Source organism: Dama dama, chromosome 11 (assembly GCF_033118175.1).
Source record: "Dama dama isolate Ldn47 chromosome 11, ASM3311817v1, whole genome shotgun sequence".
Taxonomy (NCBI): domain Eukaryota; kingdom Metazoa; phylum Chordata; class Mammalia; order Artiodactyla; family Cervidae; genus Dama; species Dama dama.
In genome coordinates, this window is record NC_083691.1 from 59,982,989 (window position 1) to 59,995,736 (window position 12,748).

General features: G+C 40.4%; 1 protein-coding gene across 2 annotated transcripts in view; it reads left to right on the top strand.

Moving 5' to 3' along the window:
* LOC133064859 (E3 SUMO-protein ligase RanBP2-like) overlaps positions 1-12,748 on the top strand; it is a 58,694-nt gene that overhangs the window by 10,903 nt on the left and 35,043 nt on the right. The window contains exons 2-7 of one of the 2 annotated variants that reach the window (XM_061155359.1): positions 3,003-3,070; positions 5,125-5,236; positions 5,715-5,867; positions 9,304-9,534; positions 9,860-10,005; positions 11,469-11,661. In XM_061155359.1, coding sequence (XP_061011342.1) covers positions 3,003-3,070; positions 5,125-5,236; positions 5,715-5,867; positions 9,304-9,534; positions 9,860-10,005; positions 11,469-11,661 — 903 coding nt within the window. The remainder of the gene's footprint in view (positions 1-3,002; positions 3,071-5,124; positions 5,237-5,714; positions 5,868-9,303; positions 9,535-9,859; positions 10,006-11,468; positions 11,662-12,748) is intronic. The other variant, XM_061155360.1, reaches the window with a different exon arrangement.

Genomic DNA, 12,748 nt, shown 5'->3' on the forward strand with positions numbered 1-12,748 from the left:
TGTTCGTACCTTCTTCTCTGCAGGCCCAGGGTACCACTAACGTTTTTACTGTCTACGTAGTTTTGCCTTTTCCAAAATGTAATATAGTTGGAATCCTAAGAATGTAGCCTTTTCGGATTGGTTTAAGTTTCCTTCATGTCTCTTTATAGCTTCATTGACATCTGAAATACCACCTGTTGCAGCTCTGTTGTCCTGCCTAGATGGGATTCTTAGAAGCATTCGGTCAGAACCTCACTGATGTTCTGTTTGACTAGGTTGCTCCTCAGGCAGACTCTATGCCTGCATTGCCTGAACATAGAGGATAAGAGGATATTTCCTCTTATTCTGAGGAGGCTTATTAAAGAAACAACCATTATCATTATAGTAAAACCAACCTGTCTCATGAAGGTCTGAACCCAGTTTACATTGAGTGCAGATGTAAACGCAGTTCTGTTACTGAGTGAATGATCCAGTGGTAGATGAGTCTCTACAAGCATAGCAAGACATGACCAAAAGTGAGTTCTTTCAATGTTTGACTGCCTAAAGCCAGTATGGTAACTTTTCTGATAACCTTAGCTTAAAACTAAAAAGATAAAAAGGATTGGGAGAACCCACTTTCAGGGTCTTTAATCCTAGTGAAAACCTAGATAAAATGAGTTTTTCCTGTTTGCTTCACTGGAATTTTCACTCTCTACTCAGCTTGGTTTAAGATATACTTGTGTGATGCTCTGATAGGTGTACTGGACCTAACTGCCATGGTGTGCAGGGGAGGTGAGTGGCTCTGGGGCCCCTCCTCTCGCTCTGCTCTTCGTGTCTTTTCCTGTGCAGACATGAGGCATGCACGCCCAGCCGGGTGCTCTTCCTCAGCTGATCCTCAGACTCACTGCCCCTAGCTATCCTTTGACTAGGTTAGTGAGAATCTTGGTCATGAATTCATATATGACTCTGATTGGATGACGAAGCGTTGGCTACCTGAAGAAGAATCATAGTTACTCTGCCATTTATTTGACTTCATTGAATTTCTTCACTCTGACGTTGAATGTACTGGGCAGAAACCGTATTATATCAGTACCTGCTGTTACCTTTGTTTAAATTAAACGGACTGCTCAGGGCTGCCCCAGTTGGACAGTTGCATTCTGGTTTTAGTCACTGGTTTTAGACCATAGCATGCATGGGGCAGACAAGGTAAAGTTAGAGAGCTAGGCAGATGCCATGTTATGCTAGTCTTTGGTGAGAAATAGGGATATTTTCAAAGTGTAATGGAAGCCAAAAAAGGGTTTACAGTTTTAAATACACAGTGTCATTTGTGTTATGTTTTGACAAGTTAACTTTGAGAGGGAGACAGGAATAGCCATTTCAGTCTTCCCACAGAGAGGTGATAGCAGGGCCTGGACTTTGACAGTAGCAGTAGAGATGTAGAAAAATGTGGATTGAGATAACCCAGAAGGTAGAACTATCACATCTTGATCATTTGCACATAAATTTAGAGCTCAGGAGAATCAAAGACACATATCTGGGAGTCAGGGTAGTCCTCAGTGAGATGGATTATATATCCCAGATGAGACAGTCTGAGAGAGAAGAGGAGCTGGAGAGGGAATGACCACCATGATAGAAGTGAAGTGAGGAGAACCTGTGTTTGTTGAAGACATGAGAAGAGTGTTTCAGGAAGATGGGTGCCATTCAGGAGTGTCTTCTGTAGAGTTCATAAAAAGGAGAAAATGGAAATACTTCATAGTAAACAGTGAAGAGGTGTTAAATTTTTGCAGTTCACCTGCCCCAGGTAACCACTTCTGCACATTAATCAGGTTTCTAGTCAAATATCCCCCTTCCCAAGACCTTCCCTGACAAGCCTGTCTCTTTCCCATTGTATAAAATACGTGATGCCTTGTCTGTGCGCCTCCACCCTCACCAGCTGAGGGAGGAGAAACTCCCAGCTAGATAGGCACTGTTAGGGTGCCTGTGCTTTTTGGGATAAGTACTGATTGTAGCTTTGTCAAAATGTGTTCTGTAGAGAACTGATGAGGTGCTGTAAGAGCATTCTGTCCTGCCTCCATGGAGATTACTGTCTGCTTGTCACCCTTCCTGAAGTGCAAGCTTCCTGCTTGAAGACAGACTTTGTTTACTGCCAATTCCCCAGCACTCAGAATGATGCCTGGAGACTAGTAGGCACAGCAACATCTAACATCCATATTTTTTAGAAATAAAATCAGTAAATGAAAACATTGCTTTTTTCACATAATACATTGATTTTTATTTTTCTGTGTCTTTCTGTCATTTTCAAAATAAGTTGTTTGATGCTCTGTACTTTAATCATGTGTGTATGACACCGTCTGGTGTGCTCCAGCAATTCTGGACTTTGGAGCCTGTAGACATAAAAGAACCAGGGTGTGGACTTGGATTATTACCAGGAGAATTAATACCAGGAGAGGCAAATTTTATTTCTGTCTGTCTAACTCTTTGAGTGTAAGATAATGGTCTGTGGAGAGGTCGGTAACTGGACCCGGAAGCCCCAGTGCCTCAGCGGCTCTGCAGTACTTTGTCACTCTTCCCCCATAAAGGTGTGCACATGGCAGGAGAAGTGAGGTCTCTCTCTGGTGTACTTCTCCGCCAGGAAAGTGGGCTCTGTCTGTTTACTTAGCTGTAAAGTGAGAGGAACACCACACGGTTCCTAAGGTTTCTTGCTGATATATAAGTTCTTAATTTCTGATGTCATCTTGTCTTGTTTTCCTTAAATTTGTTTGTTGTTTCATGAGAATTAGACGTAGTTTCATGATTCTAGAACATGTGTGCATTTCTCCAGGCAGTTTTTACCTTTTAAGTGCTAGGTTGCTTGTGTGCTCAGTCTTGTCCAACTCTTTGTGACCCCATGAACTCTAGCCCACCAGGCTCTTCTGTCCATGAGATTTTTTTCAGTCAAGAATACTGAGTGGGTGTTAACATTGTTACAACAGATTTTAATTCTTATGAAGAATATGCAAAATTCGAAATACGAAGAATAAAATAATTCTTAATTTTTTTTTTAGAAGTCAATGAAAGGATTCTATTTTGCAAAGCTGTATTATGAAGCTAAAGAATATGATCTTGCTAAAAAGTAAGTATCAAACTGTCAACTTGCCTTAAGTCTAAAACCAGGGCCTTTTCTTATGTTCTTCTTTGAAATGGATAAAAATGGGTGTTTTAGCAGTTCTTCCTAAGTATGTCCTGGAAATGAGGGATTCATCCCTCAGATTGATGGTGAGGACAAGAGTGGATTATGTGAAGATTGAGTCTAGAATGATGCTTTCTACATGCTGGCTGCTTGTCCCTACCTCGGGCAAGAAATCGTCTGGCATTAAACTTTCTCTAGAGATTGTTTTAGGTTAGAATAAAAGAGAACCATGCTTACATCTTGATTTCTTCCTGGTTAGCTATCTGCTACTTCCATCAGCTAGAAAATAGCAGTGAGTATAAGGTTAAACTAATTGCTGGGCAGGAGAATAGCTTGTGTCAGAGATAACTTTAGTTGACTACTAGTGAGTGATCCTCCAAGGCCAAGAAGGTTGTTGATCTGATCTCCTGATTTTCAGTAGCTTAAAGCTGGAAATTAAGAGGGAGGTAGGCTATTGAAGGCATTGATGGGAAGATGAAAATTTTGATAAGAAAATGTTAGCACCTTTATTGACCTAGCAGCTATAGTTCCTTACTTTATAAAATGACACTTTTTCCTCCAGTGTTAATCTGTGGTGTGAGTCTTCCTATGATAACGTTCACTGGGCCTAGAAGATCCTTGTTTGTATTCAAGTCATCTGCATTTGGTGGTATACTGAGTGACTCCTGTGCAGTCCCCTTAGATGTTATTGTTTAAAAGATAAACAGAAAAAAAAAGAGAGAAAAAAAAAAAAAAAGATGAACTGATTATCTTAGTGTTTGTTTGGGAATTAGTGCTCTTTAGTATTTTGCATTATGATAACTTAAAGGTTTACTGTAATCACTTTGTAATTTCTCTGCAAAACTTTGTAGTGCTTTACCAAAGTGTAATAGAAAAAAAGGTAACTTATGTGTTCATTTCTTATGAGTGGATAGCACTGAGGAAAACTTTAGGTGAATGTAACGTTTAATGACAAAGTGAGTGTGTCCTTGACTTTGTGTGTGTGTGTGTCTAGGTGCTGTTGACTTTGTGTGTGTAGGTGCTCTTTACTGTGTGTCTAGGTACTATCAACTCTGTGTGTGTGTGTGTGTGTGTGTGTGTGTGTCTAGGTGCTGTCGACTGTGTGTGTGTGTGTGTGTAGGTGCTGTCGACTTTGTGTCTAGGTGCTGTCGACTGTGTGTGTGTAGGTGCTATCGACTTTGTGTCTAGATGCTGTCGACTCTGTGTGTGTGTGTGTGTAGGTGCTATCGACTTTGTGTCTAGGTGCTGTCGACTGTGTGTGTGTAGGTGCTATCGACTTTGTGTCTAGGTGCTGTCGACTGTGTGTGTGTAGGTGCTATCGACTTTGTGTCTAGATGCTGTCGACTCTGTGTGTGTGTGTGTGTAGGTGCTATCGACTTTGTGTCTAGGTGCTGTCGACTGTGTGTGTGTAGGTGCTATCGACTTTGTGTCTAGATGCTGTCGACTGTGTGTGTGTGTGTGTAGGTGCTGTCGACTTTGTGTCTAGGTGCTGTCGACTGTGTGTGTGTAGGTGCTGTCGACTTTGTGTCTAGGTGCTGTTGACTCTGTGTGTGTGTAGGTGCTGTCGACTTTGTGTCTAGGTGCTGTCGACTGTGTGTGTGTAGGTGCTGTCGACTTTGTGTCTAGGTGCTGTCGACTGTGTGTGTGTAGGTGCTGTCGACTTTGTGTCTAGGTGCTGTCGACTGTGTGTGTGTGTGTGTGTGTGTAGGTGCTGTCGACTTTGTGTCTAGGTGCTGTCGACTGTGTGTGTGTGTAGGTGCTGTCGACTTTGTGTCTAGGTGCTGTCGACTGTGTGTGTGTGTCTGGGTGTTGTCTGTTTCTTCCTGTGGATGCTCCTGAATTTCTTCATACTCTGCTCTAAGTAAATAGTGATGTTCATCAGAAAACAGTAGTAATTAGTTTAGTGGTTGCTTAGCATAAAGTATTCTCTCTGCATTTAAACACAGTTCTAAATGTGATATTTTAAAGATTGTTTTTATATTATTATTTCTGAACAGATATATATCTACATATATTAATGTGCAAGAAAGGGATCCCAAAGCTCACAGATTTCTCGGTCTTCTTTACGAAGTGGAGGAAAACATAGAGAAAGCTGTTGAATGTTACAAGGTAAACTGTATAAGGTTAGAACATAACCACACACATAATGTCCAGGTTAATTTATGTAGTAAATAATTCAGGTATGTTTTATGGATGTCTTGAAAACAAGCGCTTATATCATCATACTATTAAGCAAAAAAGCTTGAAACAGATTTTAAAATATTTGGCCCAAAGAGTGCCAAAGTATTTTGTCATGGAGAGGTTAGCACTTGGAAAAGAATATTAACACTTGTAAATTTTAAGTTTACTATAGTGAGAAATGCATGGTTCCTTTCCTTCCCTCCTTCCTTTTCTTTTTTGCATTTACCAAATAAATTTTTATTCATTTTCAAAAAACTTGCAGACAGTTTAATTTCAACAACTTTGAAGTAACGTGTTATCATTTAGAAATAGTTTGTAATGGAGTACTTGTTAAGTTTTTAAATTTTGTGTATGAGTGTATAGACTTTAGGAATCCTACTAATTTCTTAATTGTTTTTGGTATCAGCGTTCAGTGGAATTAAACCCAACACAGAAAGATCTTGTGTTGAAGATTGCAGAATTGCTCTGTAAAAATGACGTTACCGATGGAAGAGCTAAATACTGGGTTGAACGAGCAGCTAAACTTTTTCCAGGAAGTCCTGCAATTTATAAACTAAAGGTAAAAAAAACTAAAGAAAACAAAGCATATAATAAAAGCAGTTGGAGAAAAGTTAAAGACGCAGCTGTTGCTAGTACTTGGAATTTAAATGACTTAAGTAGTAAGCTGTAAACTGGCGTGGCGGGGAGGGGGATGGGATCCTAGGGGTGTAGACCTTTAGTTGTAGGGGTATAGATCGTTACTGTATATAAATCTGGGGGTGTGACATAGGAGCTATGATCCTTGGCAATAGTACTGCAGTGTGCGTGAGGCAGAGTAAGTGTCACTGGGCAGTGATGGCCATCCACAGCGTATGAGGTCACAGTGTGCTGTTTCACTAGGAACCCGTTTGCTTTCCAAGTGGCATCTCATCTACCTTCGCAGTGGTTACTGTTTTAGGGACTCTACTGTTCCTTAGCTATTAGTGGATGGTGGAGCTGAGATTTATTATAAATTGCGCTCTGTCTGGTATAAAAGTTTCACTTCATGGGGTGAAAATTACCCAGAAGATGACAGTTTTAAAGAACCATTATATAAATTTGGTAAAGACTGTGTTATAGGATAGTGAGGTTTTTAAGCAGAAGTTAAAAGTTTCTTTAGTGTATTATAGGTGACTACTAAAAGTGATAGAAATTTGTTGCTAATGTATTAATTGGCTCTTCATGTTATTCTTTACTGAGTGAAGTATAGTTTACTAGGAGACTTTTTGGAGAAAGACTTTCCAAAATGTGCTAGACAAACAGAATTTTAACTGTAATTTTAATTGTCTATTGGTTCCCCCTGCTGTGCAACTTGTTCGATCTTGGTTCCCCAACCAGGGATTGAAACCAGGGCCCCTGCAGGAAAAGTGGGGAATTCTCACTTACATTGTTTTTATCCCTCATTTATACGTGTTTGCAATAGAATTCTTAAATGTTTTTTATTGAAATAATTATAGATTTTTCTCAGGAAGTTGCAGAGGTCGTACAGACAGGTCTTGAGTGTGCTCCATCCAATCAGAAACAGAATTTCCCCCGAAAGTACATGGTTCAATGGTGGTTCCATCTTGGTGGGATTGTTGAACAGTCACCACAGGGTTTGGCATGGGTGCAGTACCCGTGTAGTCCTTGTTCCACCCGTCACGTGTAGACATGCGTATCCAGCACTGCATCACCATGGGGGTGTCTCTCATGCCTCCCTTTCTGTGATCACATACACCTCTCCTTCCCATCATCCTTAGCTTCTGCCAACTGGTAATTTGTTCTCTGTCTTTATAATTTGTAGCTAAAAAATGTCATATGAATAGAAGCAGGCATCATGTGACCTTTTGCAGTTGGCTCTTCATTCTGCATGGTACCCTTGAGACCTTTCAAGTTGTGTGTGTCAGGATAGGTTCCTTGCTTTTTGCTGAGTAGTATGTCCTCATACAGGTGTGTTCCACCTTTTTGGGAGGAACCATTACTTTGGGAGGAAATTCTGTGTTTCCAATTTTTAGCTATTACATATCAGGTATAAAACAATTGTGTACAGATTTTTAAATCAAAAGTGTCTTTAAAAGCCCTGGAGATTAAATACTAGTAACATTTTTTTTTCTCCCTGTGATAAGCACCTGGGTTTTAAGTATTAATCAAAAATGTTGTTTCATAGTGCAGATTTGTTTCCCTTATTAGTATCTTTGTTTCATGCCTCAAACATAATTTTTCATTGGTCCTGACTTTCTCCATTGGCCACAAGAGTCCATTCCATTTGGTGACAGTGGTGTTAGAAACCATGTGTCTAATGGGAGGGGATTGTTTTCTTGCAGTATAACAAAAGTTTAATTGTTGGTGAAGCATCCTGATTTTCTTTAATGACTTTAAAAGTAATGTTGTTTAAAACTAATAAATCTTATGTCAGATATTTTTCCTGAAACTTTTGGCCTAGAAATCCATGAAATTTGTAACTATTAAGCAGAGTAATTCTGTTTTTCCTAGAAGTTGAGGCTTACTTAAGATTAGTTTTTTGGCACTTCTTTAATGAACAAAAATATCATTGATAGGAAGGCTTTCTTTTGGGTTTGAGAGTAGAGTTTTTGAAAAACATCTGAAATGGTGCTGGTCTTTTACCTAATTTTAAACATGTAATTGATGTCTAGGGCTTCTTTGAAGTTATAGACCAGGTGTAAATTTATGGAACTGGTCCAGGAGGAGATTGATGACAGCGCCACTGGGCGGTGGGCGGGAGGTGAGTGCAGGAAGGGGAAATGAAGCTTACAGGCCGTGGCTTCCATTTTCTCTGTGGAGGATGAGCGGAGATCCTAAAGAGAGGGTCAGAGGAAAGAGGAGTATGAAGTGAACTCTTCAGGGAGTGGAGAAAATGAGTCTTTAGAAGTAAACTAGGACTTTTTTCTAGGCATTGCCAGTCTGATGGTTTAAGATTATAAAGGTGAATCAGTTGGCCTGGTTGTAATTCCCCATGCTTCCAGATGCCCTTCACATGCTCATCTGTTAGTGCACTGGGGTGGAGACTGCCCAGATGGGGGCTTCCAGGGAGGGGCAGAGAGAGCTAACTGAGGGCTCTATCTGTAAGTAGGGAGTGATTGGATGCAAGACTCTGGTGTTTTAGCTTGATAGGGAAGGAAAGTGTATGTATGTGTTTTATGGAAAATTAAAAGGACCTTTTCATACGGTAGAGACAGAAGATGTAGCAGTGAGGCTGTGCTAGCCCCAGGGCGGTGAGAGAATGAGAGGGTTGCTGTGGTCTGAGTGGTTTGTTCAGAGTATGGATTTTGCCACATGGATGGCTGAGGCTGGGTGTGGAGTGGTGAAGGTGAAGCTGTGAAACAGCAGAGTGGCCAGGCTCTCCTGTGTCTTGTGCTGCTAGTAGTGATGTATCTTAAGGATGAACGAAGGTAGTTCTATTCCAGGTGCTGATAAGGAGGAGTGGGAGGCGTGACCAGGTAGCACATCCTTTAGTAAAATGTTACAAACAGTTTTGGGGGAGGAGGGGCATGATCAGACGATGATGCTGGGAGTGAGTCGGTCACCACCTCCTCCACCTGTACGTGGACTAGTGGATAAGTGATGGCAGCTGTCTTGGAATGGCACTGTCGTTCAGCAAGGGGAAAGGTGAAGACCAAGGAGATGGTGGCACAGTAGGAGCTCCACAGTGGGGAAGTGGGAGCGGGGACTGAGCAGCCTTGAGATCCAGAGCACATGGAGGGTGAGGACACGTGGGTGCAAGGGTCCCTTCTGGTCATGACAGGGGCATGCAAGGATGTTCTGAGCTGAGTCCAGGCCCTCCTGCTGCTCTGTAGTCCCAGATGTTTCTCTCCATGTATTTTCTGGAGGTTTAGCTTCTGGAAGTGACTAATGGCACTAATGAGGTATGTAGGGTGGGAATTGACTAAAGCCAGACACAGTGGGATGGTACTCATAGGAGCCATGATGTTTTTAAAATTGCACAGATGATTCTCTGATTAATGGTTCTTTATAAATAGGAACAGCTTTTAGATTGTAAAGGTGAAGATGGATGGAATAAACTTTTCGACTTGATTCAGTCAGAACTTTATGCAAGGCCTGATGATGTACATGTGAACATCCGACTGGTGGAGCTGTATCGCTCCAACAGCAGGCTGAGGGATGCTGTGGCCCACTGCCACCAGGCTGAGAGGAACACAGCCCTGCGCTCAAGTTTAGAGTGGAATTCCTGTGTGGTACAGACCCTTAAGGTAGGTAAGGGCTGTTGGGTCTCACAATTACTATATATCCCTTTGTATTTAACCACTGCCCTCCATGACCTGAGTCTCTTTCGTTTATGTGTGGCAGCTGTGAAATGAGCTGATTTTACCAGCATGATTTCAATTTACAATGAGCGGATTCAAGAGATAAATATGAGAAATACGTTTGTGTATTTTTTGGTGTTTTTGTAGGCTGATCTAAAACCAACATGGGTTTTCAGCCTGTGAATGGGCAGAGGGGTTTGTAGTCCTAAAACACTTGAGTTTTGTAACACATGATACAGTTTTGTAACTTAGAGTTCTTTTTGCACTACAGGAATACCTGGAATCTTCACAGTGTTTGGAGTCTGATAAAAATAACTGGCAAACAACCAGTCAGGACTTACTTATAGCCTATGCTAACCTGATGGTTCTCACGCTGTCCATGAGAGATGCGCAGGAGAGCAGAGAATTACTGGAGAGGTAGGCCGACCTAGAGAGAGCACTTCAGTGTAAACTACAGATGTCTGTGTTCATTCGTCTAAACAACTTAATGTCATTATTTTTTCTGTAATGTCCAGAGGTAATACTTAATAACATGGTGAACTACTTAGAAGGAACCCTCTTTGGGGGCAGTATTATAATTGGTTTTGTGACACTCTGATTCTTAGAGAACTCTATTACTGTTATTTGTTAAGTTACTCTTGTAATTAAGCGTCTAGTTTTGGCACACTTAGTAAAGAGTTGAGCCTGAAAATGCACATCCTTGTTGCTCTTCCATAATTCTGAGGACCAGTGTCTCCACTTGATTAAAATAAATTCCATTGAACAGACATGTCACTTGGATTTGTATGTCAATTTAGAGCTCGTGGGTTAAGCCAGGCTCACCGCCTGCTTGTGGGTGGGGCTCCCCTGACACAGCCGTCCTCCTGCTATGTCAGCTGTGTGCTCACGCACTGCAGCGGTGGAGGCGAGCCCTGTAGCAGAGCTGCTGTGCCCTCAGAGCCACATCAGCATGGGGTCCGTGATGGACAAGGTTGCTGCTCCGTGGTGCACACTCTCATTCTGAAAAGTAATGGTTCCTCCCCCATCTGACACGGCAGGGAGTTCTTTTCACTGGGGTGTAGGAGAGTAAGTCGTTTTCTTGAGGAAGTACTTGGTATCTTCATATGGGTAGTATGAGGGAGTAGCCAAAAAAACGCAATCAAACTTCTGATGATTTTAGAAAATATTTAGGATTAGGGGGAAGTGGACATGGTTATATACTTAAAAACTTTTGGTCCCATGAGAAAGTGGTGAGAAAGATGATTTTTAGTGCTATGATACTACTACACATACCCCTTTTAGGAGTCTTGACACCTTCTTCAAGTTCCAGAAATTCACAGGCTAGAAGAAATAATCTGTTGCTCAGATTTCTTATTATAATCTACTTGAAAATCATTGTTCACATTTCTATTAAGTGTTTGCTTTTGATTTTCTTAGAAAATGAAGATTCTGAGGACCATTAGGATTAAAAAGTACTGATTAGTATGTAGATTACAAATAACAGTGAGAATTATAATTAATTTAACTCTGTAGTTAAACATATAGTAAAAGCAGTTTTTGTATTAATAATGCATGTGTCTTAGTTGTTTACTTATAATGTGAAATGGCATGTTTATTTTGAGAAATTTCAACTTTGAATTAAATAATGAAACTATATGATGGAGAAGATGTTTTGGAATAAGACATTTTGGAGGTTAAGCTTGAAATATAGGAAGTATGTCGAATAACACGAAGCACTCAAAGATTCATAATTCATAAAACAGAATGGATTGTTGGGAGTTAGGTGTGGAAGGTGATGCTTGAAGTAAATTCCTTTCTCAGTTTTATTTAGAATTAAATAATGACACGGAATTATTCACAATGCAGTAGTTTAACACCTGTTTAATACTTTAATATTCCAGTTTCGATAGCGCTCTTCAGTCTGTGAAGTTTTGTGCAGGTGGAAATGAGGATCTCTCAGCTACGTTCCTGGAAGTGAGAGGACATTTCTACATGCATGCTGGGTCGCTGCTGCTAAAGATGGGCCAGCACAGTGACGTGCAGTGGCGCGCGCTCTCGGAGCTGGCTGCGCTCTGCTATCTCATAGCCTTCCAGGTAATCGCTCCCTGTCTGGCATGCCCTTGACCTTTCAGTAAAACTTGATTGTACTTCACATGGGGTATGTCCTGGTATGTGGTGAAAATGGGAAGAAGTATGTACAAAGTTAAAATGAAATACTTTGATGGGGAAAAGAATAACAAGATTTCTTAATATACGGTACTAGTGAGGCGGGTGAAACAGGTACACTGAAGCATTGCCGGTGGAAGTTGGCATTGCTTTGACTGTTTGGAAGATCATTTTGAAGAATTTGATCTTTTTACTGTACCATTTCTGGGAACCTGTAAGGAAATAGTCTCAAGTATAGATAAAACATCATTCAAAAAGATACATAGATACAAGATACATAACTTGGATGAAAATCTAATCAGTAAGTTAGTTTTGGGGCACAGTTGCATAAGCTATTATAGAAGGCTGTTTACCATAACTTCTAACATGTTAATTGGAAACTTAATTTTTAATATATATACAACATTAACAGTATATTTACTACACGGCTGCATACTTATTCATCCTCGGAAACATGAAACAACTTTATGCATAGAAAGTGACATGAAGAGAATATGCCAGAATGTGAACCTTTGTCTTTAGATAATGAGATGTTTTAGATGTTTTTAGATAATGACATGAGGGCTCTTGCCCTCCCCTCATCCATTTTTGCAGTTTTAATGTTTTCTTTCGTGAGCTTGCATCATTTCTGAACTGAAAAGAAATGAACAGTCTTCCACAAAGTGAATTATGCCTAGCTTGTAGAAATTGTTAGCTTTAAAGAATAATCGTTTGCTTGAGAGGAAGAAAAAGGGTTTCACTGTAAAATGACTGTTGGAGGATGTTGCTCTTTGTAGTTCATATCACTTGGGCCTTTTAAAACCTGTTAAGGTGCAGTCCACAGTGCTGCTGTTAGCTCAGCAGAAGCATTTTGTTCATAAGGAATTTATTGGTGAAAAGTAGTGAAGTTAATGAAGTTTGCTAATGTACAAGCACTAAAGTGTTCTTATGATTAATATTTTTATAGAATTATCAAGTAGCAGCTCTCTTTAATGGAAATTGAAATGTATTAAATTTTTTAAATGGGTATTTTTAT